This window comes from Macrobrachium rosenbergii, chromosome 42 (assembly GCF_040412425.1).
Source record: "Macrobrachium rosenbergii isolate ZJJX-2024 chromosome 42, ASM4041242v1, whole genome shotgun sequence".
Taxonomy (NCBI): Eukaryota; Metazoa; Arthropoda; class Malacostraca; order Decapoda; family Palaemonidae; genus Macrobrachium; species Macrobrachium rosenbergii.
The window spans coordinates 3,284,296-3,308,498 of NC_089782.1; the positions used below are offsets into that span (position 1 = coordinate 3,284,296).

Genomic DNA, 24,203 nt, shown 5'->3' on the forward strand with positions numbered 1-24,203 from the left:
GTTCATGAAAGTGAGTGTATTGTTTGTCGTTTGATTTTGTCTGAACTTTTAATTCTCTCCTCTCTTTCATTTGCTAATTATTTTTGATAGTGTAGTCGTTTGTTTCGTCCTCAAGGATTTACCTTTTATGGGTCTGTCTGTGCTCCATGGTGACCAAACTAATACTAAAGAATTCTCTTTTAGTCTGTCTCTTGGCCAGGTATTGTCATAATGATAAACACTGCAGCATGTGATGGAGTATGTAATGGACTCAAAGACAAGATGGGTCTTTCCTTTATCTTACAGCTAAGCTGTACCCAGGTTATTTCCTTTGTCAAACCTGCTAGACAAGGAAGTGATTATAGCGCATGCGTCCATCATATTGTTGACAAACAGGTTGGCAAGAGACCAAGGAAGCCAATACCTTTCGTAGGTTCATTTGGAACAGCCTCAATTATCATCAGTACTCCAAAATTCAACACTTATGGAAACACCTACAGGGAAGGAATCAAAAGAAGCAAGTTAATTGCTTAGTTTTAAGTCCCTGTTAAAGTTTTAAACTTTGTAACTGGTAGTTAATTTGTGTGAAAGTAAAAGCCCGGTGTTAAGTTGTAATTGCAGATTGTTAATTGTGAAAAGTGCAAATTGTTTTTAAAATTTGTCATTTCAATTAGATGTTTTAACTAAAAGAAGTGTTCCACAGTTTATCATTAATATAGAAAATCCTTTCAGATTCTACTGTGTACAATACTCTAGATAGTAGCCTAGGTCAGATTGAGAACAATTTAGACTGGATAAATATTGGATGTTGTCTGTAGCCTATAACCTAGGATTACATATCCTATGTGTGAACTAAATAACTTGGATAAGGTATCAACCTAAATTACCAAGGACCCTGGGATTAGATAATAGCAATGATCTGAGCAAGATAAAACAGTAGCCTAGCTATAAGACTACATAGTAAAATTTTTCTTTTTCATATAGCCTATACACTTAAGCGTGATCTAAATAATCCAGATTAGGCAGTATAGGACAAGGTGAAACACTAATCCTGGTTAGATGAAATGGTAGCTTAGCGTTAAGGCTACATATTAAAGGTAAAATTCGTTTTATGTAAATCATACCTCTAAGTGTGAATTAAATAGCCTAGATTAGAGTAAGTAAGAACCCTTTAAGAAGTATAACCTATCGTGGCCTAAGTAGTACCTTAGAACAGGTAGCCTAGGATTGGATACAAGAGCAATAATCTGGGCTAGACAAAATGGTAGCCTAGCTATAAGGTTACATACTAGTGAATTCTGTTTTACATAGGCAATACACTATACCAGGTTAAGTGAGAACATTTTAAGAAATATCTTATTTTTGGTCTGGGATTAGATAAAGCAATAGGGCTAGACAGAATAGTAGCCTAGCTATAAGGCTACATATTAGTGAGTTTCTGTTTCATATAGCCTATACATTTAAGGGTGATCTAAATAATGTGGATTAGGCAGTACCCTATACAGGCTGTCCCCAGTTAACGGCGGACTCGGTTAATGGTTATCGGGTTTTACGGGGATTGTCTAGCAATGAAAATCGTTAATTTTTGGCGCCGAAAATCACCGGTTTCTGCTCTACAGCGCTGATAATTGGGTACTGGCATTGATGCATACCTAACAGAGGCGCCATTAACTGAAAATCGGCGCTTTTTGGCACCGATAAGCCCTGAAAATTGCCAAAATCGCTGATTTTCAGTTAGCAGCAATTTTCTGTTATCATCACACCCTCAGAAAGGAACCCTGCCAATAACTGGGGACTGCCTGTACTAGGTTAAGTGAGAACATTTTAAGAAATATTCTCTATATTGGCCTAAGCAGTAGTTTAGACCAAATAGCCTAGGATTGCTAGTAGACATAAACAGTAACCTAGGCTAGATTAAATGTAACCTAGTTTTACGGCTCGGTAGCCTATTTGTAAGGTGATATAAACTTAGATCAGATTAGATTAGATAAGAATCCCTTTAGGGAATACCCTATGATTAGCCTAAACAGTAGTTTAGATTAAATAAAGGAGTGGCCAAATATCAGATTAAAGTGTAGTCTTGGCCAGATAAAACAGTAAACTAGATTATAAGAGAGTTTTTTCCTGTATAGTTTATATCCTTAAGTATGTTTTAAATAAGCTTAGACTAGGCAGTGAGCTACAATAGGTTAAGTGAGAACCCTTTAAGTAATCCTCTATTCTCAGTCTAAAGGTAAATTATGCTAGAAGCATTAACCTAAGCCATATAAAACAATAGCTTGGGTTAAATAAACAATTTATTTTATAGCAGTTAACCTGAATGGCATGACATTGAAAAATTAAATGTTGAAAAATTAAATTTCACATAGCAAAAGGACTAACATTGTATAGTAATACAGCAATAAACTGGTGTCAAAATTAACCTAAATCTTAGTGTGTTTAAGGTAATATAGACATTGAACAAATATAACAATTTAATAAATAAAATATATTACAACTACACACTTGTATCAAGTTAGGCTGTAATATCAAGTATACTAACTATATAAGGATTACAGACAATTAGTATTAACTAGTTTCTAATAAAAACTTGTTTTATATCGCTACAGGGCCGCCATCTTGTGGGACCCTCAGGTTAAGTGTTCCACACTAGATTGCTCAGTTTGCTCTTTACCATTGGGTACAGCCTATACCACCCTTCTATGAGCATACAGTAGTCCTTGCAAAAAACAAGGAAAATTTGGTTGGTCACCAGATATGTGTGAAATTTGTAGTATGCTCATGCCAGCAAGTTTTAAGGACAAAACAGCTCATTTTAAGATGTCTCGATGGGTTCTAGGGTTCAGTAGGGGTGAGGAAGGAGGAGATTATATCTTTGCGGCAGAACTCCAGCAGCAGATATTTAACCCATTTTCAGAACAAGATCTATGTTTGGGCAAAAACCCAGAAACATCAGCCCCCAGTACCTCCCAGGTTAACCTCACAGAGGAAGTGGAGGAATCTTTACCGGGGGGGTGACTTCCCTATTAGTGGACATGCCACTGAAAAAGCCTTGCTGAACCTGGAAGGATCAGGGCACAAATTTCAGCTATACATGGGAGAACATTTCCAGAAGGAAATATATCTTCCATTCAGCTATCACATGCTGAAGAGGATCTTTCCCCCAAAAGGGATACTAGGATCCACCTAACCCTGACTGAAATTACTACATTCTTGGAGGGGTAGAGTAATTTACCTAGGACAACAGTACTGCCCCTTGGTTAACATGCAGTTACACTTCAATTGTTGAAGCTCAGTCAGATTGCCCAAGCTCCCACAAAAGGGATACAGTACACAGTTTGCAACATTTGATCAATTCTGTAAGGAAATTATGAGCAACATCAAAGATGTCCTTGCCATAGAATGGCAATATGTAAGGGACATGATACATAATTCCAAAAAGAAAATGAGGTCAGTCCTGTACACCCCAAAGTTTAAAAATATTTCATCCTGTAACTAAAAAGTGAAAGTGGATACAAATTCTGCCCAAACAGGGTCTGATGCTAGAATTCCAACTGGAAACAACAAAATGGCCAGCTCAGACTACAAAACTTCAGATCAAAAGATAATAGGGGCTCCAGTATTCACCCCTGATGATGCTGATAATCCTTGGCAAGATGCCTCAATGTGCATTTTCTTCCCAATGCTAAATATCTAATTAATGAGAGAAAAACCATGATCAAAGTTGTGCATGTAGAATTTAGAGACAGGCATCATTCCTTAATACAGAATGGTGCCTGGTACCACCACCAGCAGACATTGAGAAGCCACTTAAGGAAACTGTTCTTCTACCTGCTCTATAGCATTAAAAGCTATAGAAGATACCCTTTACCAGGTCAACAGAAAATGGTCTTCTACTGCTATTTTGGATAAGACCCAAATTGCCCGCCAAGTAGCCCCAGCCTTCTGTCCCTTCACTTTTAAAATAATTAATCATGTGAAAACAGATTTTCAGAATTTTGTAGTGACTAGAAAACGAGACACAATGGTAGAATTAAAGCCATTTGCCACGGTCATCCCAGTCTTGAATAATTCCACCAAGGAATGGGCAAGTGATTCAATTCCCTTTTGAAAGGAAAAGGCTCCCTCTAGATATAGGCACTCAACAGTTTGGGACTTGTATGAGAAGAATCTCAGGGGACAGCCTCAGCAGAATTTCATGCTAGGATCTGCCCCCTTAGTATTATAACCTCTACCACCTTCCTGGAAGTTGCCACCAAAAGTCTTCCAGAAGATTCCAGAACAATTTTTGCTGTTGTGGCCAAAAGTCTTTTGAGAATCCTATGGGAAGCACTATGACTTTCTAGAATGGCACATAAAAGTGTGAATGGAAACATTGGAGGGCTCCAACAAGTCACTCCCCAATGTGACTTCATTATTACACTCTAACCCCTTCTGTAAGAACCTGTTTGAGGAGTCTGTTTCGGCTCAACTTAATGAGCAAGCGCGAATGGAAACATTGGAGGGCTCCAACAAGTCACTCCCCAATGTGACTTCATTATTACACTCTAACCCCTTCTGTAAGAACCTGTTTGAGGAGTCTGTTTTGGCTCAACTTAAAGAGCAAGCCCACCAACATATTGTAAAGTGTATGCTCTCCTTGGAAAAGGGGAATTCAGGGAGCAAAAAACCTGAAACTTCCCTTTACCCAACTCAAAAAAGGCTTGCTATGACCAAAAATCATATAAGCCTTCAGTCACCCCCCAAAAGTTTTCCTCAAAAGCAGGTAGGTGGTCAGAAGGGACAACAACAACTGCATGGGCATCCTTTTCACAGGGTCCACAGACACTCCTACAGGGGAAAAGGAAAAGTAACACCTGGAATGCCTATCACGGGCAAAGGCAGAGGAAGAGGTGGATCCCTATAGGAATTGTGGTCAGGAGATCGGTGCTGATAAGCGGAGATTGGCGCATATTGGTGCTGAAAATCTGCTTATTGTCATCGCTAGACAAGCGCTGTAAAACTGGATCGCCAATAACCGAGGCCACCGATAACCGGGGACTACCTGTACATACTCCATCACATGTTATAGTATTCATCATTGTGACACAATACTGTACTTGGCCAAGAGACCAACTAAAAGAGAATTGTTTGATATTAGTTTGGTCACCATGGAGCTCTGACAGACCCATGGAAGGTAACTCCATGAAGACTCAACAGACTACTAAAATTAAATTTTTCCTTCGTCAAAAACCTGTTTTTTAATTATTACCTATGAATAAAATCTACAGTTTTATCTTTACATTGATTTTTTGATAGTGTAACCTCCGTTTGTCCTCAAAGGAGTTATACTTTCATGGTCCCCCATGCTTCCACAGTCTGGAAGTGTGTATGTCTCTGAACCTGGACATTTAGACAATAGCAAGAGATGCATTCCTACAAGACTGGAACAAATGTAGGATGATATATCTTTTTCCTTTATTGTCCCAGATTTCAAAAGCATTGAACAGTCTGTTAACTTTCAACGGAACCGCTTGCCTAGTAGCCCTGGATTACCCAAACAGTCGTTGGTTGCTTATTTCTTCAACAGGTGAGAGAATAGATTCCATTGCTGTCCATTGCTCTATCCCAGACAGAAGGAGGGGAAGTCTATGCATCCTCCTTTCTGAGCCGTGACCTTCACGTGGTATTTTAAATCTAGTCTACAGTGAAGATTATTTACCTAACTTTGCTAGGTACACAGTGCAAAAACTACGGACTTCATTTATCCAACGTACCAGTCCGTATGGAAAATGTGGTTAGATTACCTCCACACTTAGAGCCCAGCTGAAGTCTGTTAAAACAGTTTTACATTTTATTATCTTTTGAGCTTAGACACATTGCTATTACAACACTCATGTCATAAAAGGTACCATTGGTGGAACCCTTGCCTTATGGTTTTGGAATTTATTCTAATATAGAAATTGTTAATTCCATTCTCCAGTCTTTTACACTGCAAAGGTCAGCTCCTGCAAGGTTTCCCATTACATGGTCCCTGAATAAGGTTCTCAGACTCATGTCATCCCCTCAATTCATGGCCAAGTACAACTACTGTACACTCATATGCTGCAAAAGGCAGTCTTCTTGACTGTTTTGGCATCAGGAGCTCAGGTTAGCTTACTGGGCTCTCTTAGACGAGGACAACATTTTACCATTCATACACTTAGTTATCATGTACTGTTGTCTCCTGGCCTCTCATTCTTGGCCGAGAATGAGGGCCTTTTTAAAGGGAAAGCCCCTTTCCTGATAAAGGAACTGAGTATTTCATATGAAATATTATGCCTTGTTCAAGCACCTAAGGTTTACCTAGATGTCATGGTAAGCATCCCAGATGGTCCTGTTTTCCTTCACCTTTGTACAAACAAACCACTCTCTCTGCATGGGTTGAGAATTATTTTAGTGGCCGTTATTAAAAAGGCAGACCCTCACTCCTTTCCTAAGTCGCATGACATCCAAAAGGTGAGTACATCATTAACTTTCTTCAGAAATGTATCCTTTGAAGAAGTCTTCGGGTGTGTGGAGTGGTTATTAGAGGCAGTATTCCTGAACTGGGGAAGGTGTAATAATCCTGTAGCCAGACCCAACATAATTAGGTAAGTCACAGTAGAACTGCAAGGGATAATACATTTATAGGGTTTGTGTGTCTCATGTTCTTTATTGCCAGACCTGAATGGGTATCCAGAATAAAGAAATTGTTGATAACCTGTGACTTTACCTTGAATAAAAAAATTCCTGAAACACTATTGCCATGAGAGTGGTGGTCATGCTGAGATATTGCTGGGGAAGGCACAATAATCCTGCAGCCAGACTCGACATAATTAGGTAAGTCACCTTCGACCCACAAAGAAAAATACATATACCCGTATTGGTTCATGTGTTTTCTGTTCCTTATTGCCAAACCCTATGGGTATTTGGAATGAAGAAAATGGTTAGTAGCCTGTGACTATACCTTGGACCAAAAATTAATCTTGGTTGTTGGAATTTATTTATTAGGGGCTAAGCCATTTCATCACCTGTCAATTCCTTTTGTAAGCTTCTTTGAGGAAGAACAGTGGTTATGCTATCAAAAAACAGGTTTTGAAGCTGGAAAAACATATTTTTGGTGGCTACTGTGGGTCCTCAAAACCACCCACTTTCCCTGATAATGAGGCATGGGACTGGGGTAAACATTTATCTTACGCAGACCTGGCATGTAATGAAGATAGCCGATGTATGTAGTTGTCACATCTGTATGAGCGAGACATAGTGAGAGCCGAGGTAGTCGTTGTAGGACAGGAGATAGAGCCTTTCTGTCCTGAGTTCTTTATATTCTATCACTGTGCCAACAAGCACTATTTTGGCTAGGGACAAAACATAAGAGACTTCTTTGTAATTGGTTGGTCTGTCTTATGGCCCCCTCGGAGGGGGGATGAGAGTGTAACTCCTTTGAGGACTCACAGCAGCTACCAAAAATAGGTTTTCCTATGTCAAAATCTGTTTTGGACAGATCTGAAACTCTCAAGTACAGTTATAGTACAGAACTTTGAGAGTTCAGAGCAGGTACAGTGGTAATGCTGTGTCTGGTATTACCTTAGCAACCGTAGTTCTGCAAATAGTGTCAAATATTCTTGAGGTATTAATTTTGAAACATTTTTAACATGAGCGTAATGAAGAGGCGTGTTTTTAACTGAGGTTTTTAAGTAGGTAAAAGCTCAGCCACTTGAATGAAATGTCAGAATGATAATTACAGGGCCAAATCCCAACCTAACCCTACCAAACTTAGGGCACTGGTTTTCATTTTATCCAAAGCCTAGGTCCTGAAACTAACTTTGGCTTCTGGGATGTTTCAGGGCTTGGACATTTGAATTTACTCTTTTAAGACTTAAGGAAAAGTTGTAGTTTAATTCTTTATGTATTTGAACAGATTTGGATTTGGGCTGCCTACATCACGAGCTTATGCAAACTTCATGGGTGGCAGTTTGGAGATTCAGGCTATGCAAGGTATAGGAACTGATGTTTACCTCCGATTAAGACATATCAATTCTCCAGAAGCATCATTTAGGATTTAATTTGCTTGTATTTCCCATGTGCACAAAATCATAGCACAAAGGTGAGTTCATTATAACAGCAGTATGGGTACTCATTTTCAGAAATTATTTAAAGCACACTACTATTGAAAATGTTCAAGGTTTACAATTCTGAATGTAGATAGTTATATTCTTTGTGTCCTCAGTGTTTATATCCAGTATTGAAATTCCCAAAGTGTTAAGAAGATGAAAGCATTTTATTGAAATTGGACTCCTCAAGTCACATTTATGGATTTTATTTTTAACACCATTATTGTGTTCATATGGATTACAAACACCGTTTTCATTCAAGTGTGAAGATATTTAAAGCACATCCATAGTCAGGTGTGTTTGCATAATAGTTCAGTGTTTTTAAGGGTTTTGATTTACTGTAATATTTGAAGTTTATTTTGAAAGATGTACTGTAATATTTGAAGTTTATTTTGAAAGTATGGGTACATTGTAATGTAAATAATCCCTAATTCAATGTATTTCTGTATGCTGCTAGTACACTTGCAGTAGATCTTCATATATTACTAAAATTTCAGTATGACAGAAGTGTGGATGTCTTGTGTGCCATAAGAAATTTACTTATTTTCACTAAAAATTTTTTCTTGGATCTGCAGTTTAAAGACTAATTCAAATTCCACCTGACATAGATAAAAAAAAAGTAACGCTGGAAATACTTTTGAATTGAGGGTTGATTGATTTTATATGTACTTATATATGTAGTGTAATATTAGTAGGTGGAAGGTGATATATATAAGGGGTATTATTTTACTGAATAATTAGCTGTTTATGTAAAGTGAAATAGCTCTTTCTGTTTGTGAGTGAGGCCCATTAAAGAGAGCATGTGAATGTTGATGTTACAAGTAACATTGAGAGTTTAGGCATACTAGAACTAGAAGACAACAGGAAGATATTTCACAATGTGAACAACTGGAAAATAATTTGCAAATTATAATTTGCAAATTATATGGAATGATATAGCTTTAATTTAAGTGAGGACCATAAAAGGAGGCCTTGCAATTATTCAAGCAGGCGAGTAATAAGTTCCATTAATGGGGAGTCCAATGTTCCTAGAACTAGATTACAACTGCAAAATTCTACCTTCAGTCTGAATTGTACTGTATTTAAAATAAGACTTTTTAAACCTGAATTGTGAATGTGAGCTTTAAAAGGAACACTGCACCATTATTGTTTTGTGTTGATTGTTTGAGTAGATTCCTAGTTTAAATGATGAGTGAGAATATTCTTTAGAAATTATGTATGTTAGCTGGAGCACTTGCTTTTAATTTTTGTAAACTATGTATTATTGGCTATGTCAGCTGATAATCTGCTGTAAAATCAACACTCTTGTTATTGAAGATTTGTTCTGATGAGCCAAGAAATATTTTTAAATTTGAGTGAGCTTGCTGTCAGTTTTATAGTAGTGCCAAGTTTCTGCCTGGTATGTAAGAACTGTATGAGTAAGTTATAAGTATTTTAGTTAAGTTATGTAACAGGTTTGTTTTAAGCCATACGACAGTAATACCTTTTAGTTATTGTGTAATATAAACTTATTTTAATCATGATTCCAAGAATATTTCATCTTGAATGTTAACTGGCTTATGCAGCTAAGTTTCTAAAACATAAAACTGTTTTTTCATACAATCCAACACTCATATAATGTCCACATTTTCAGGCTTTCTCTTGTTTCCCAAACATAGAACAAATATTCATGCATGAGCCATGCAGACTTATCATAAGGAACCAGCCATCCTCTGTAAATTTTCCTTATTGAGAACAGAAAACTGTGAGAACAGGTAGCTGTGAAGACATTTGAAAATATAAAACTACATTTCTGTAGTTTTTAAAATATAAGATTAGTTGCATCAGAACTGAGTCAGTTGTATCATGCTCCAATCATACTTTTTGGGGTAGTTGAAAAGTAGTCTGGTTAGTTGTGAGCATCTAATGATTTAAGGATAGCACATTGAAACTGTATAAGTCAGAGATCAAGGCTTAGATAATTCAGTGGTTTACATTTAGGTATTAGGATGTCCAGAGAGTAAAACAAGAAGTTTGTACTGCTACAGTGTCGGAAATGTAAGTATCAATGAACTATTTATGTAAGATGAAGATGCACATAACCCCAGAAGACTATTAAAAATGGATGAGGGGTGAATGAAGGGAGGATTATGAGGCAGAGAATGAAGACTACTGCATCTCCCTGATTGGTTAAGCTTGGTCCTCTGTGACTGGCAGCCTGAGTGAATACAACCCTATTCATTTATGCATGGCATCCTTCAGGTAAAAATTTACAAGAATAGACTTACATCTCTGTATACCTCTATTTAAAACTGGTAAAGTGTTGGGACGGTTTCTTCATTGGTGGAGCATGTTGAGTAGGTTTAGGGGCAAGAGCTTGTTGAGTCTTTCTTGCAGTGTTAGACCGACTCACATTAGACTTGCTAACAGCTTGCTGAACAAGTCTGTCATTAGTATCTGTACGACGTCTATTGATGGCAGTTTCCAACTTCTTAGGTAACAACAATTGGGACACAAAAATGTCCCCATTCTGGAGTGACAACAAAAAGTCCACATCCTCCGAGTGGCTTATCTTGGCTAGGGCTGCATCCCTTCTCATTAAAATAATATTAGCCCGTACGTTGGCACTCAGATTAGTTAAATATGAAATGGCTTTAGAACTGGATTGAAGCAATCTGATAAAAGCTGTTTCATCTACTGAACTCCTTACTGAATCTGAAGAGGCAATCTTAGCTACAGCTGTTGACCATAAATCTAACCAAGCTGCCATGTGGAAGATAGAAGAGGCTGTCAACTCCAATGCAATGGCTTCCTGACATGTGAGGGAAGGAGATCCATTCTGACTTGATCAGTCAGACCCAGTCTCAAACGAATGACGTCTGGGTTGATCTGTCTACCCAACAGCGGAATAACAGGCGTCATATATCTCCTATGTCGAGCTAGAGGAGGATGGAGCAACTTGAACGATCTATTCGACCGTAAAGAGTTATCCTGCCCCAAAATCCATGAATTTACATGGCGCAGGACTGACTCTGCATGACTAGAGCACAGCAGTCCAGAGGACGTCTTGATGTCGTTTTTTAGGTCCTAAAAGTGCTTCAGTTCAAGTAGGAGCAATCACTGAAGGAGTTCAGTCCTCTTCGACAGATTATTAAACTGATGAATCAGATCTATAATCTCTGGATAAGAAGAAAGAAACTCCTGATTTTCTGCGACTTCCGCTTCATTAACCATGTTGTCACCAGAAGAGGAAGGCACCAGATTATCATGAATACTCACTCTCAAAGCCTAAGTACCCCTATCACATGACGCACATCCGTCTTCTCTTGGCCTAGTTGCGTTACAATGACGTCCGAGGGGTGACGACAGTTGGATCCTTTCTCTGCTCTTTGACCGTGAACCTGAATGTCCCCCTTCCCTCACGTCTGACCGATCTTGTGACAAATTACATCTGCATCTATCCATACTTCTATGGCCGACACATACCGGGAAAGAACTAGGCATTTTCCTGGGAGATCTGGACCTTGAACACCTGACCAATGGCCGAACAACAACTTCACTGCCCAGCGGCCTAGAAGAATTACGTCCGTTGTCATCTGCGCATGAATCCTCCGCTTCCAGTACCCTAGATCTCTTGATTTGAGCGTTGTTATCTTTCCTCCTAACTTTGAACGGCCGTACCGGAGACATAGGAACTTCATTGCGAATATTATTTGTCTGTTGAGCCACCAAGGGCAGCCTTCAAACATTTTTCGAAGACACTTCCACTATGTCCGTGCTCATTCCTAAGACTGGAACTGACAAAACTTTTAGTCCTACGTCCGTAGGCTTCCTAGGCTGAACGACCTTCGAAGAACCATAACCACCAACTTCCGAGACAGAGCCCACGACTGAATCTTGAGTTTACGAACACACAGGGATGTGGCAGTCCATGCTCAAAGAAGAAGAAGAAATTGTCTTTCTTTTCTTGGCACGAGGAACAGCCATGAAATCCTTGATCTTCCAACACTTAACTGTAACACGAACAGGTACAACAAACGAATCCAACGAAGCCAACAACAAGCCAGAAGAGAAGAGGAAGAAGACGACGACGACGATGACGACTTATGTCTTTTTCCTTGCATACCTTATTCAACTTCTCCTCTAACACTCTTAATTTCTCCATGACCGTTCTTACTAACGAATCAATCAACATAGAATTCGACATCATCCCAGAAGACATAGTTGTTGTTGTCGGCACAGAAAGGGTAGGATTAGATGTTAGAAGGTGATGTCGCTGATGGACCTGGTTGTGATGTCACTACACTGTTCGAAACACTTGAAGAGTCTATTGGTACCACTGCAGGCAATACCAAGGAGGCCCCAAAATGATGCAGAATTCATACCATATGCATTCCAGAGGATGTTGTCGTACTCAGCCCCATATAATGGAGGCCCGGGGGGAAGGGACACCCAAAGAATGATGGACTGGAGGGTAGCGGGAAGCCATGAGGCAGTCCCTGGTTAACGGCGGGCTCGGTTAACAGCGATCCGGTTTTATGGCGCTTGTCTAGCGACGAAAATCGGCAATTTTCAGCGCCGAAAATCGCCGATTTCCGCTTATCGGCGCCAATAATTGGGTATTGGCGCCAATACATACCTAACAGAGGCGCCGATAACCGAAAATCGGCGCTTTTCGGTGCCGACAACCCCCAAAAATCGCCCAAAAAGCGCCGAAATCGCTGATTTTCGGTTAGCAGCGATTTTCGGTTATCATCACACCCTCAGAAACGGAACCCCGCCGATAACCGGGGACTGCCTGTAGTGAGACAGGCTGTCCAAGGTTGGTACCCCTGATAGGCCTAGTGAGGACCACATGCCCGCCATCCTCTGAGCATCTGGAGCTGGAATATGAGACAAAGAAAGAGGTGCCCCCCTCTGTGAAGGGAAAGAAGAGGCATAATTAAGCATATAATTACCCAAACCCCTCCAGGTGCATCCCCTGATGAATCTGTGAACAAACAGGAAGGGGTATAGGAAACTTCTATTACAGGAGGTGAAACAACTGGAACAGGCCTCTCTGAGGAAGGGATAGCATCACGAGGAGACTGAACAAAGGAAACTGAAGATGAATTCCCATCAGTCCAAGATGGAGTCGTCTCCTTCCTCTTGTACTGACCCTTCCCATAAAACCTCTTCCATCGTTCCACTGACCAATCACGACATACAGAACAAGTAGTTGCATTAAATACATTCTCTCTGCATCTACTACACGTTGAATGAGGATTCGTATTTACTGAAGTTAGGAAACGGGAATAAGGAAAGCCACCAACACCCAGACATTTCCTTTGCTTCTTACGAGATCCAGGAGATACACTTGCAGGAGGGTTAAGAGGATCCATTATCTCTAAGCACACATCCACAAACAGCAGAACTCCACACACTTAACACAGCAAGAAAGCAAAAACTGGCAAACCAAACTGGCTTTAGAGAGGAGAGAAAGAACAAAACATCCTTTCTCAAAGGCGGTAAAAGAGTAACTGATGAAGTCACGGAGTACTGCTTGGGCATGGGTGGTCCCACATGTCTCGTGACTAAGGACAGATGCCACTAGTCCCATGCATATACAATTTTATTGATTTTACCGCATTCCAGCTGGCACTAGAAGTTTATTCTAATGTTAAGACCTTAGGTTTGTTAGTTATGAAAAATACAAATTAATAAATTTGTGTGTCAGGGGGTAACGTGTTGGAGGTCCCTCTTGCGTTTTTTACCAAAAATGAAGGGGTTTTTGCTCTTGGTGATTATACTTCTCATAGAAGGCAATGTGTTAATAGTGTCTACATAATACCCAGCGCGTAAGCTGGTTAGTGTTGTGTAGTTGCAGATATATTAATCTACGTTCTGCCCTAATCAGTGCCTTAGAAATTTTCAAGTTTCAGCTTCTCGCAGCCTATTGGCCCTGGAAAATGGGTAATAGAGTACTGTGCATGTGCTTGGCCCACCCTTTACCACAAAAATGTCATCTGACCAACCTCCAACCATCGTGCCAGTAACCCTGGCACCTAACGATACCTGTGCCCCACCCACAAGTTCTGTACTCGCGAACAATTGTCTTTACTTTATACAATACCAATCGAACCGTTCCGATGTCGATTCTACTATACAAACAGTCAGTGCAGCCTTCTCCGACGAGGAAATTAATGCTGCATATACAAAATGCAAAGACCTGATACCAGATACCATTCTCCAGGAGCAACCCACGAAAAGCTTATCCTCTCTCAGGAAAGTATCATATGTCACTAAGTGGCTAAGGACCTGCTCGGTGGAAATCTACGCCGATGACCCTTATAATCTGCCTCCAAAGGGGCCTGCTGATCTAAGCCTACCTGCAGTGTACCATACGGCAGAAAATTGACAAAACCTCAGAAAAAATTGAGGAAGCACAAGATAAATTTTCACAGATCTGGGACATGATCAAAGGATTACAGGAATCATTTGACAGTCTTAAAACTGTGGAAACAAATAATAATCACGTATCTGGGATGCGATCAAAGGAGTGCAGGAAGCATTAGACAGTTGCACAGCAAGCCACTAGACTCCTTTGAATGAGGCATCTATTATTTCCCCACCTCCCAACAACACGAGAAAGTGAGGGTGCGATGTGAAGTCGAGATAGCCATACCCTCCCATGAGGGAACTGCCTCTCTCCTCAGATGAAGCGCCCACATCACCTGTAGACCTATTGGAGAGGATCGACGAACCCCCAACCTCCTCTCCCACCCCAGTGCCTCTGACCATATCTCTTCCCCCCAGCCCCCTGTCATGGATGAAGAGGTGATTGATCATTAGGGGATTGGGGGCAGGCAGACACAAACAAGTAGAAAAAAGAAAAGAACATCTCGATTGTCCACTGAACTGAAGCCCAACATTCATGAATCACCTCGCCCGAAACCTGAGAAGAGATGTCATGTTATGATTCACAATTTACGCTCGTTGGTGAAGCTAGACGCCATAGTAGAGAGAGTCAAATTTCTCATGGGCTCCGACCCTCTTATCTCCCACGAACTCCCATGCAAAATTAAACATAAAGTGGCCTACAGGATTACCTGCCTGTTTCAACACCTCGATGTTCTTAAAGGCGAGAATTTTGGTCCTAATATAAAAACCTCAAGATACAACCTAATCCGGGGACCCCCCGGAACTTACTGATACCCCAAGTAGGGGTTCAGGTGCCAGCCATCCTCCCAAGCCGAGTGAATGCCCACCCCTGCTGCCCAACCCCCCATCCACCCAAATGATCAACTCATTCATTTCCCATCTTTGTTAGTTGCCATGGATACACTAGATATAATTTCTTGGAATATTTATGGCCTCAAGCAGAACATTCCTCCCTTAAACATGTTCTGCAAAAACTAAAAAAGGCATCATTGCATCACAAGAAATGCTCCTCTGGCCTCATGACCTTGCCATCTGTGATTCAGAGCTTTCTTGACCTCATCAATGCAAGTTACAGATCACATCGTAGCCGGTCGCCTGAAAGGGGGCCTTTCTTTCCTGTGGCACAAATTGCTAGACAGTGTGGTGAATGTGCTGACCTATAGGAGTGATAGATTGCTGGGGCTTCAAGTGACAGTAGGGGACTCTAAGATCCTAATGATTAATGTTTATTTGCACTGGGAAAAGAACAATAATTTTGATCAATATTGCATGATCCTAGGTGAGTTACACAGCATTATTCACGATTCTACTGCTGATCATATTTGTATAATTGGGGACCTTAATTCTCACCCACAAAACAATTTTATAACAAACTTACTCGCTTCTGTCAAAATCATGCTCTCTGAATTAGCGATGTAATGCTCCTCCCTCCCTCCTCCTGTACCTATGTACAGAACTGAACGGACACAGTTACAACCTCCTGGCTCTACCACTGCATCATGTCCCCTCAACTTCAGGATTCTGTTGTGACCTGCAACATTCGCTACGATCTTGCAATGGGCTATGACCACATCCCCTTACAGGTGTCATTCAGTACCCCATCCCTCCCTACCGTGAACCCCCTAACTGATCCCCCTTCTGCTGTTGACTGGGATTTTAAAAACCAACAGAAAACCAGACCCTTTAGGGAAACCATGGAAACCTGGCTGTGGTCAATAGCTCAACCAGCAGACGCCTTACTGTGCACTAACCCAAAATGTAGAAAGAATCATCACAGGAGAGATCTGAAAGAATTCTATTCTAATATAATTTCCACTATGCTCGCCTACGCCAGGGATACCTTTAGATCTCGTCAAGGCAACTCTTGTAATATACCTGGATGGAATGACTTGGTTAAAGATCTTTATACACATTCATGAGAATTGTTTCTAAAGTGGAGGCAAAATGGAAGCCTGAGGGAAGAACACCTTGCACTGCTAATGAGGCAGGCAAGAGCACAGTTCAAACTTGCCCTTAAGCATTGCAGACTGAATGAAAAGCAACTAAGAGTTGCTGCAATGTCTAGAAAATTTGAATCTGGTGATTACTTCCGTCTTTGGAAGGACATTCAATCCCAAAATCCCAAAAGTTAAAAGCTATCACTTCCTACAGATTATATTCAGTTTCATTTCGCTGATCGTATTATGCCAGGTAACATCAGCGATGCCATAAACAACCCACCTAATAAAAAATCTTGCAGGTGAGTGAAGGCACACAATGTTGGATGCGACAGGTGTTACCTGAAATACCTTTACATGTTTGCTGCTGCAAAGTACATACTGTACAGTGAATGTACAAAATACAGATTGAAGCATAGTGCAGATACCAAAAAACACAAAATAAAGTTGAAATAAAAAATAGAATATACAAAAATACGCAGCATTAATGGCAAAGACGAAATACAAATGACTTACATTTCTTAAAGGTAAGTTATAATATATTTGCAACAAGCAGAGAGGTAAACATGAATAATACCAAAGGAAAACAAGTTTTGTTAAATTATACAAAAAAATCATGCTTAGGATTATCTGAGCAAAGAAATTACCAGGAGGTATCCAGAAACATAATAAAAACTCCAAACAGTATTTTGCACGAAGTGAGTGTGTATCAGAACTTATCTCTTGGGAATCACAAGGCACCTTCTCATTTGCATACAAAAGCTCAAAACTCCCAGTGCTTGGCCTTTGGCCTAAATTTTATTTTCCATTCCAGTCCACAAGGTCAAAATAGTGAAAATCTAGAGATTTGTAAATTGCTGACAAATCACTGACAAGGTGAAATTTATTGTAGATAAGAAAAGGAGCTGGTATTACAAGTAGAACTGGAGCTGAAAAAATTTATGTAGTGAAGGTTACACTTACACTGTTTCACTAGACATAAAAAAAATGAAAAGCAGTATGAACAGGAATGCCAAAGTGGAGTAAAAATTAATATGAAAACTGTATTATTATGATTGAATACTGTTACGAATGTCAAACAAAAGTTTTGGAGAGAAACACAAAAAAGGAAGAGGTTAGTTGGTCCCTGCTGATATGTCCAGATGGTGCACAATTGACCGGTAAGTTCGTTTGTTTTAAAGACAAATGTCTGGTGACATTTGAGACTGCAAATGTGAGTGTGGTTTTGACAAAACAAATGTAAAATGAAAATTTGTGCTTTGAAGTTGAAGCCCATTTATTTCATCATGAGATTGACCCTTAAGGGACGGGATTGATCCTCAGTGTGAAGTAAAACAGGTTTGGGGAGGTGGACGGATTGAGCTTCAGTGTGAAGCAGAATTACGCACCACTGTTATGGTAATAATGATTCGAAACAAAGGTGCCAATACTTCTATATGCTATAAATTCACTAATGGCAACTTTTATACAGACGTGAGAGTTAGGCCAGTATCAGTAATGCTTGTGACTTCAAGGGGGAAAGTACTGCATCTCTCTCTCTCACATGAGTCTTTTGTAAATTTGCTTGTAAATATACGAAGGGGTTGCTGTTGTTTTTTGTTTTTGTCTTTTACAATAGTATGTCGGTTGTAAATGTAATTTTACATAGAAAATTACAAAGAAATAGTAGAAAAAGCATGTAAAAGTAAAAAAAAAGTTACTGAATCTTCCTTCTCGTAAATTTACTTATATTTTACAACAAATACTGTATGCCAAAAATTTGTTACTGCTTTTATTTCTTATCTGTTTTGATATTGTGTGAGCAGTAATAATAATTTTACAAAGTACAATAAATTTATTTATTAGAAAAAAACATATAACTTGGTAAAATTTATGATTGTCTTGTAAATGAGGCCCCACAAGGGGTTGTAAATAGTTATTTTCAACTTCTCGTGGAAGGTAGGGAAAAATTTTTAGAATTTTTATATTTATACAGTGTGAATGTACGTGGCATTCTCTTTCCATTGATGTGATTTTTTTTTTATTTTGCCGAACTCAAAGTTTCCCCGGTCTGGGGTGCTGCACATTGATAAATCATGCCGTCCCTTAAGGGTTAAGCATTCCTTAAATTGAAGGCTTCTTGAAGATAAATGAAGTTTGATATTATGGGCTGCAATTAATGATAATAACCGTGAAGAAGTTTAACCGATCGGTTTTAAAGCATATCATTAAACATCTGAATAAAGGTCACTTCATATTGCCTACACCTTCAGAAACAAAAATTACTACTGACAGATTAAAAGTATATAAAATCTGCCCTTATAAAAAGAAAGAAATTTCACCATTCTCAATCAAAGAACAGCTACAAGATACGGGGAAAAAGAGCTAAAGAAAACAAACAGAAGTGGAGAGAAAGAAACAAAGCTCCAGACTCAAGCAGCAATAATGAATTTATTCTCAAATTCAAGACTGAAGAGGAACAAACACTTCTAACCTCCACCACACATACCAGTGAAGAAAGTAAAATAGACCTAATACAGAAAGTGCCAAAGAAAATTCGACTTGGAAATCACTGTTATCCATAAAAGTGTTGACGCCAAATGGCATGCATCGCAGACATCAGTGTGGATGTCTTAAATGTTTTATGAAAGAACTAATTGTGTTTATGAACAATAATGAACAATTTTCATATAATATGATCACCAATTTTATAAACAGTAGATCAACACATATGTAAGATAACCCAGAAGCTCACAAAACACATTGCCCGTGTGGAATACATATATAACAAAAATATGTGAAGGCTTAGATTGTAATCTAGAAAATAATTTAAACATGTTTTAATGAAAATGCATAAACAAGTTAGTAAGAAATACCCATACATATAAAAAACAGAAGCATTAAAAAATGAAAATGCATTATCAAAAACAAGTTAGTAAGAAATACCCATACATATAAAAAACAGAAGCATTCAAAAATGAAAATGCATTATCAAAAACAAGTTAGTAAGAAATACCCATACATATAAAAAACAGATGCATTCAAAAATGAAAAAAGCAAGTCAGTCAATCATTAGAAATTGACAAATCCATTATAATATAAGCTTTCAATCCATATGTAGTCCAGTGGAATGTAAATTTCATTCACCTAAAATCCATTTACGTAAAGTACAAAGATTGAATATCTGATATCTGTTGCTCCTTATGAGTGGGTTGCCATTTATTCATTTTCAAATGCAGAATTTCCCTACCCAGAAATAAAACAAAACAATTTTTATGTAATTTATGTTGTATTTCTTGAAATACAGTGACCCATTGGAAATGCAGTTTAGTGAATATGTATGAAATATTAAAATGATAATCCAAGTGTCCATGTAATTCACAGTTGCCAGATGAAATACCTTAGAACTCTTAGTGTATAATTGGTTTATTTTATTCTTTGAGATGAAGCCAGACACAGCAGGTGTATAAAAGTTGTGTAAATTGTGATAAATAATAATTACCTACAGAATACTGAAAACTGGCAGGTAACAATTATTGTGGGTCCATATATTTGACAACTTTGATTAGTGAGGCAACCCCTGTAACCTTGATGATTGAAAATTCCTATACATCTACATTTTCTTAACCCTTAATGGATGGGCATGATTATGTGAGGATTTATAACAGGTGTTGAGCGATGGACAGGCTAACTCATATGAGTATCAGTATTACACGCCATAAGATTGGGATGACTTATGGCAACTGTAGTAGCTCAGCACAGGACAGAGGGGGATCAGTATGCCTTGAGACTTGATAGGTTAATGTATTGCCCCTCTCTATCCCATGACGTCTTTTTATTTACTTGCTCATAAATATACTGTACCCAGGGATTGCTGTTGGTTTTAGTTCTTATCTTTTATGATAGTTTGTCAGCTATAATTTTAATTTTACAAAGAAAAGTGCAAAGAAATATTAGAAAAAACATGTATACCTCACAAAAAGTTACTGCATCTCCCCATCTCAGTAAATCTCATAAATATTTTACAATAAATATAACGTACTCAGAATTTGTTGCTGATGTTAGTTCTTATCTGTTATGGTATTGTGTGAGCTGTAATTATAATTTTACTGAATAAAATAAAATAAATTATTAAAAAAACATGTATAACTTGGTAAAATTAGCATATTTTTACGAGTGCCTTGGAAAAGAGGCCCTGCACAGGGTTGTAAATATTCACTTTCAACTTCCCGTGGAAAGTATAGACAAATTTTTTGAATTTTTTTCTTACACCATTTGCATTTGCATATCTTCCTCTTTCCATTGATGTGTTTTTTCTTAAATTGGTCAACCTTAAAGTTTACCCAGTCTCAGGGTGTGCTTAATATATATTTAGCCCGTCCAGTAAGGGTTAAGTGCATCCTTTAAAATCCGCCTTTATTTTCTGTACCACTTATAAATAAAATTTTTAAGGTAATTTTCACATTTAGTTTTGTAAATGATTCCTTATTTAAACTGGCAGCTTTTAATGCAAGAAGTCTCCAAGTGGAATGAACCACCCTAACAAGCTATGATTCACATATTTTTAGGTTACAGTTATAAGAGTTAAGTGAGATAGTTTTCAAGTTAAAAGAACAAACATTTTGGTGCATTCCTGTTAGAGTTGATATTTTTTAATTTGCAGTGTGGTTGAATAATAATAATAGTAATAATGAAAGCATAAGAAAACAAACTATTTTACAATTTAAAACCTAGGATCCTTTAAGTATATTGTACATCATTTCTTCAGTGACCCTTAAAGGTAATTACTGTACTGAGTAATTAAGTACAGATTCTTATATTGCAATTTATTTGTATAATGATAAGGTAGTCTAGCATACTTTTATAAAAAAAAAAAACATTTTGTGTAAGAGGTAGTTGTAGGTATATTGAACTTGTAATATCCTTCCATAATATTTGACAGAAATTTATTATAATTAAACAAGAAAACAATATTAGCTTTAGCAGTGAAACCACTGATTTTATGTCTTATCATCTATCAAAAATTTTTTTATTCAATTCCAGCTAGATAAAAGTGTTAGAATGAATAGTGCTCCATGAAACTCTCACAGGCTTTGTCCATATCACTGAATTTTTTAAAATGCTTGTAGATACTTTGGCAATGCCATTTCCTGCCAGAATTAGACACACTTTTCTAACACATGACTACTTTATGGCCATTCCTCATGACCCTTCTCCCATCTGTAGCAAAGAATACAACACAAAAAAGTTTATTGTTTTATTTGATTGCTCAATCAGTCAACAGCCAATGGACAGGTAGTAGACACAAATCCCCTGAATTTTATCAGTTCCTTCAATATTTTCAGTCTGTCATATAGTTTTTACAATTTCGTATTTTTTAGATAAAAACTTATTTTGTTTAAAAGATTTTAATTTTGGTCTAGTAAAACTTTAAAAGACATTAGAGATGTGCAAGTCATGTGAATACACATCTGATAGTGCCAAGATGTTAATTGTTTAGCTAGTGCCAAGGGAATCTCACAAAAATAAGAATTTAATGAAAGTTGGAAGAAACAACACTTGTAGCAGCAAAGGGACCAAGTGCTAATGAGAAAAGAATCAGGGAGACATGCTTGCAACTCTGAAAATAGAGTACTGTATTGTGGAATATGTTACTTATCAAATGTACTGTAATGCACAAATTTTCATGGTAGTTGCAAAATCATGTGCAGTGTTTATGGTTTGATTTTCATAACTTTTTTTTTGTGCAGTGCTTTAATTAATCTAGTAGCAAATTTACCTTTTTATAGACTGTTTTGCCAGCAGTATATTTTAATCAAGATTAAAAACTCTTACCAAGATTCAGTGCTGTGCAATTTTTGGTCTATGCTATGATCAGTATTGTCATTGATTTAATAAATCATATATTACAACAATAAGATTTTGAATTATAAATAAAAAACTTTTCTGTACACATACTGAAAAGGTTTTTCAGTAAATTGGTGTATACATCTGAATCTTTAGTGTTCAAGTCTGAATATTAAGACTTGACTGCCAAGCAAAGTTTGTATACTATAGCTTTACTTTGCAAAGTTGACCAAACTATAAATATGGTTGAGAGAGAGGTTTTAGGCTAAGTTTTTATTTTCCAAAGTTGATTGTGAGGACAAATATATATATATATATATATATATATATATATATATATATATATATATATATATATATATATATATATATATATATATATATATATATATATATATATATATATATATATATATATATATATATATATATATACATATATATATATTTATGTATATATATATATATATTTATATATATATATATATATATATATATATATATATATATATATATATATATACATACAGTATATAACTTATATTTATGTATACAGTATATATGTATATTTATATATACTTATGTGTATGTATATATATATATATATATATATATATATATATATATATATATATATATATATATATATATATATATATATATATTTATAAATACTTTTATATATATATATATATATATATGTATATATATATATATATAATATATATATCTATCTGACTATGTCTATCTATGTATGTATCAGTCTATCTATCTATCACATTGATGTGTGATTTGTTTATCACACACATCACCACCAGTAAAAAAATTAGATAAGGTGGAGGTCCTGATTGGCTTTGACTTTATATCCAAGCCATTTTAACACCATATTTACATATATATATATATATATATATATATATATATATATATATATATATATATATATATATATATAAGATTAAATATATATATTAAGATTAAAACATATATATAATTGAAGTTTACTTTTAAATTATAAATACAAACTAGCAGTGTGCTTTTAGTCAGTAGTCTGTGATAATATTGTGGACCTGTTAGGTGTAGTTTGATTTTTGTAGCTGTGCTGCAATAAATGAGTTATCTTAATCAGCTTGTTTAATTTACCTTTATGACAAGCCTGAGATATAACATAGGCAGTACCCTTGTCACAGATTGATTCATTTCGCATGGCCTCCCCCCAAAAAAATCTAAATTGAAAGTTAACTATTTTGGTTTCATCATGTTGTTGTTTAGCAAACATGATTATTAAAGTGTCATTCCCAAAATGTTTTTGTTACTCAAAGCAATTATGGATTGTTTGAAAGAAAGATTTCTGCCCTTTCAGGTCTGTGTGGCTTTCAGAATAATACCTATGGTACTAACCATGTGAGATGATTAGTGTCCAGTGGCATAGAAAGAGTGATGAAGATTAAATGGATTTATGACTTATTTTGAAGCTTGAATGCTAGCTCTCCCTAATAGTTGGAAGATGTAGTGGAACCAATCTCAGAAATGAATATATAGTAATGTTTATCTTTTCATTGTTATTCATGGTTTTGGAATTAGTCATTTTGAATCATGATTATGGCATTATCATGTTTTAAAATGCCCTCCATTAGTAGAAAACTATCCAGTTATTTGTAGCTCCCATAAAGTATACCCTGAAAAATTTTGGAACAATGTACCTCCTGAATTGGTGGGGGGGGGAAGGCATGTAATTTTGAAGCCCATCAAGAAATCAGTCTGGTGACATTAAAGCAGCTGAGCATTCTTTCTGTTCCTAATGAGTATGAACTGCAGCCCTACCAAATGAAAAATGCACAATAGGTGGACCTAATTCCCTGGGCCATTCCGAAGACCTTTTGTAGGTTTACATAAAGAGATGCTAAGATCTTAAAGACAGATGAGAAATGTGTAACAGTTTATTCGT

The 24,203-nt window shown here is 37.2% G+C and overlaps 1 protein-coding gene across 1 annotated transcript in view; it reads left to right on the forward strand.

Moving 5' to 3' along the window:
• LOC136827879 (branched-chain alpha-ketoacid dehydrogenase kinase-like) overlaps positions 1-14,946 on the forward strand; it is a 446,871-nt gene extending 431,925 nt beyond the window's left edge. Inside the window, 1 exon segment of the mRNA XM_067085342.1 lies at positions 7,901-14,946. Coding sequence (XP_066941443.1) covers positions 7,901-8,045 — 145 coding nt within the window. The 3' untranslated portion in view covers positions 8,046-14,946.
• Positions 14,947-24,203: the final 9,257 nt, after the last annotated feature.